This window comes from Octodon degus, unplaced genomic scaffold, assembly GCF_000260255.1.
Source record: "Octodon degus isolate 3935 unplaced genomic scaffold, OctDeg1.0 scaffold00091, whole genome shotgun sequence".
Lineage (NCBI taxonomy): Eukaryota > Metazoa > Chordata > Mammalia > Rodentia > Octodontidae > Octodon > Octodon degus.
The window spans coordinates 8,529,926-8,534,240 of record NW_004524667.1 but is presented as its reverse complement, the minus strand read 5'-3'; the positions used below and the strand labels follow the sequence as shown (position 1 = coordinate 8,534,240).

At 36.2% G+C, this 4,315-nt stretch overlaps 1 protein-coding gene across 1 annotated transcript in view; it reads left to right on the top strand.

Moving 5' to 3' along the window:
* Trpa1 (transient receptor potential cation channel subfamily A member 1) overlaps positions 1-4,315 on the top strand; it is an 89,450-nt gene that overhangs the window by 49,501 nt on the left and 35,634 nt on the right. Inside the window, exons 5-8 of the mRNA XM_004637575.2 lie at positions 494-601; positions 2,308-2,416; positions 2,592-2,737; positions 3,522-3,658. Coding sequence (XP_004637632.1) covers positions 494-601; positions 2,308-2,416; positions 2,592-2,737; positions 3,522-3,658 — 500 coding nt within the window. The remainder of the gene's footprint in view (positions 1-493; positions 602-2,307; positions 2,417-2,591; positions 2,738-3,521; positions 3,659-4,315) is intronic.

The following is a 4,315-nucleotide window of genomic DNA, read 5'->3' as shown; positions in this document are numbered from 1 at the left end:
AAAAAAAAAAAAGAAAGAAAGAAAAGAAAGAATCTATTCCTTCCCCTGTTCCCTTCCTTCACTGGCCTCTTCCTCTGCTTTGTTTTGTTTTGTTTCTCCCTTTCTCCTTCTTTCCTTTCCTTTTGCCCTGTGTACTCATTCGAAAAGGCTCCATGCACTTTCTATTGAAGGTATTAGTTAATACACCTCACTTAACATGCGTGATAAGTCTTAAGTGAAACTGTGTTAGGTATTTATAATTGTTATTCTATTTCCAATTCCACAACTCAATCCCTAACTGAAGCGATATGGAAGTCGTTATTTTGCACATTTGATGAACTCAGTTGGTTCCCGCAATGAGGAAGACTTGGCGCCTGACCTGTGGGAGAGGGAGGTGAGAAGGTGAATGAATCATGGTCCGTGGCCTTTAGAAGCGTGGAGTCTTCTAGAAGACAAGGCCTATCTGGAAATCCTCCATTAGGCCTTTTGGCAACTATTTCTCCCCTTTGTGCAGGTCTTGACTGAGCACAGCACTACTAATATTAATTTGGAAGGAGAAAATGGAAACACTGCAGTGATGATCACATGCGCCAAAGATAACAGTGAAGCCCTGGAGATGTTGGTTTGTATATGAATTCATTTTGCCACTTTCCTTATCTTTTCCTAAATAGAGCATGAACTCCTCTTATTTATATTAGCACTTCATCTTCTCTCCTTAGCAAAAAATAAAATACAGAAAGTAGGCATGAAAAACTTAGTTCTCTATGATTTATGTATCTCTGTGCCTCTTGGATCCTAAATGCTCCTGACATTGCTTAGAAAAGACTAGTGATAAAGTAGGGAAAAAATGTGAGAAAAAATCAAAGAGGAAAGAAAATACAGACAGGGAAAATTAAGATGACACTGATGAGCAAGGTACAATACAAAATACAAAGTATAACAGACTATATGTTCATAAATATTAAATCATCCATTTGACTCTTAGCTTCTTCATGGTCAAAGGAAAGATGAATATATACAAGGTATGAACAAAAGATGTGGTAAAAGGTATATTTAAATTAAAAAATTATTATACTAACATACATATTAACCTTAATCCCCCTCAAAATTCTCACCTTCACTTTGAGCCCTTGTCCCATCAATTCTTGCTGATTCCTGAGGCATTTCTGGAAGTCCTCTTTCTCCAGTGTTGATCATTGTTTGAGGTGACTGCCTCAGTGTTCTAAACAGATTCAAAATGTTTCCAATTCATGGTCATTTTGATTTCTTGGATCAGCCAGTTCTCTCATGCAAGATTAGAAAGTGAGGTCACTGAGGACCCACTGTAATATTTACACAAGCCTGCCTTCCTGTTCAACACTACTGCATAGCATTTACTGTACTTTTTATCATACCTCTTGAAAACTCACAAAAGAGGACTCGGAGAACTGCTTCACAAAGTAACAAGAACAAGGGAATAAATTTGCTCAGAACAATGGATAGTATTATGAAGGAGATTTACACCAATGCATTTTTTTTACTGTAATGTTTTTTTAAACCTTCAACATTCACTGTAGCTTTGATCAGCCCTTGTAGTCAACAGCAGACTTACTTGACCTTTAAGACTGAAGATGAAGAAGGCAGTTGTTCCCACTCCTAGGACTAGCAGAAATTATTGACATGGTTTTTGAAAAGTGAAGTCATCTGTGCTTTGATTGCTGAAAAGAATTAGCCACACCCTGAGCAAATGGCCAGCCTGGTCTGGAAAGGATTCCAGAGTGCCGAAGGCTCTTGCATCAGGGCTTCCTTCTCCTCACCCTGCAGTGCTTTCCTCATTACACTGCCAGCATTCCAGCCAACGGTTTCTCTCAAGTTGTCCAAGACTATTTGCATGCTATCTAGGCCAGTATTTTTTTTCCACTTGATTTTCACCTTTCCATCATCCTAGCAAGTAGGAAAATGGCATAAAAATTTTAAAAAAATATTTCCTGGTATTTATATATAAAATTGTGTGCTAATATCTTTACTGTCTGTATTTAGAGACAGCTACATATCGATAGGCTGACATAACTGGAACAAAAGAGAATAATTAATAATGCAAATAAAAATAAATTAATACTGAAATTCAGAACTTAGAAAAATAACTTTACATAAGCCAAAACAAAATTATAATAAAGTTGAATGTATTTTAGAAAATAATGTATATCTTTTTTCTTTGTAAATATAACTTTTGTATGTTTACTGTGTAATTGTACTGCTCAAAAATGCTTGTAATAAATAATGTATTCTTAGCAATGATGATTTTATGAAGTACATCTCACAATTTTTTTTTCTTCCCCACTACTCCAGTTAAAAAAGGGAGCTAAGCTGTGTAGACCAAATAAATGGGGAGATTTTCCTGTCCACCAGGCTGCATTTTCAGGGTCCAGAAAATGCATGGAATTAATATTAAAGTTCGGTGAGTGAAGGATTTCTTACCTCCTGTCTGATAAAGAATCGTGTTTTTATAGGTGCTATTAATTTGCAAAGTATTTAAGGGAACTTATCAAAGCTTTTGTGTAAATCTAAACATCATTTCCTTTGCAAATCTATTCCTTCCTGTAACTGTCCCCCATTGATACTGTCTTCTAAAGGTGAGCAGGCCGGGCACAGCAGGCAGTCTCACATTAACTTTGTGAATAACAAGGAAGCCAGCCCACTCCACCTGGCAGTCCAAAGTGGCAACTTGGAAATGATTAAAATGTGTCTCGACAATGGTGCTCACATTGAGAAGACAGAGGTAAATCCTCCTATTCTACCTTTATTGTGGGATTGTAATACATTCTTTTCCAAAATACCTTCTGGATCCTTTATAGTCACCTTAGATAGAAAATACATATAGCAAAAAATGAATGTTATTTCCTTTCGTTCATGCAGAAGAAAATATCCCAAGTTTTATGTTAGCAAATTTCAACACACCAATAGCAATTGTGAATACAGACACTGTTAAACTATATTTCATTTAACTGGCATTAAATAAGTCAAAGCCTACCCTCCAAGCAGCATACTAATTTTGTCTATGAGTAGGAAAGTGCAATTTTGTATTCTAGAGTTATATCTTCTTTTTTTTTTTTTGTGGTACCAGGGATTGAACTCAGGACCCTGTGCTTGCCAGGCAAGCACTTATTCTACTGAATTATCTCCACAGGTCTAAAAAGTTGTATCTTTTAACTAATTTTTAAGGCTATGTATGTGAAAGTGCTTACCAACTGACCATATGCCAATTTATCTGACTAAACACATAGACGCTATGCCCTTTTCCCCTTAATGTCTGGGCCCTTACATTCTTGGGAGAAAATATGGTTACCTAGATAATGAAAATAAGAGATGTCTGATTCCAGTGAAGCACAGTCACTAGCCCTGAATTTTGTTCTGATGCTTTTTAATAGATGAAACTCAGCACTATTCATCATTTTAAGTCTGACATTTCTTGATTCTGGGGGAAGAAAATCTCATAGCCGCATATAAATTATAACCTTAAATTAAAATTTAAACTCTGATTCTGGAATCAAACTTCTTTATAGAATGGGAAGTGCATGGCTTTGCATTTTGCCGCAACCCAAGGAGCCACTGAGATTGTTAAATTGATGATATCGTCATATTCTGGTAGCAGTGACATTGTTAATGCAGTTGATGGGAATCATGAGACCCTGCTTCACAGGCAAGTTTCCTACCAATCATTTTGTATAAAAATTTTAGTCTATACATGTTAAGTTGTGAGTTCCAAAAAAAAAAAAAAAAAATTGTATGCTTGCAAAGATTCTGTAGTTGGAAAAAGAAAAACAGAAAATAAAGACTTGTAGTACAACTGAAATTTTTGCTGTTTGGGAATCTGAGTAGAATGTTCAGTAGACCTTTACAAGAAATCTCTATTGCATGTTCTGGATTAGTTCTTCATTGACTCAAAAGTGGCTTCCTATGTGATAAGGAAGGCAACATACAAGGCTTTCCAAGCCACTTAAAATCTGTTCTAATTCTTCAAGTGTGACTTATTCCCATGTTTAGTGAAGACAGTGGATATCTTCAATGGATATCCCACTGTTTCCCATCTAATCTCTTCTGCCTACACCCAGAATTATAGATTAATATGTGAAAAATACAACTTTAAGAATTCATGAGCAGCTCTCCAAAAAGATATATTTATTTGTAGGGCATAACAGAAACATGTACGGGAAAAGTGTCTTAAATGCATACTTACTATGTCTGGGACAGGCAGTGAAGAGTTGGAGTTAAAGGTCTTGGGAAGACAAGGACCATCTGAGTGAAAGAGATTGGCTGAAATGAATTCTCTCTCTGTCTCTGTCTGTCTGTCTGTCTG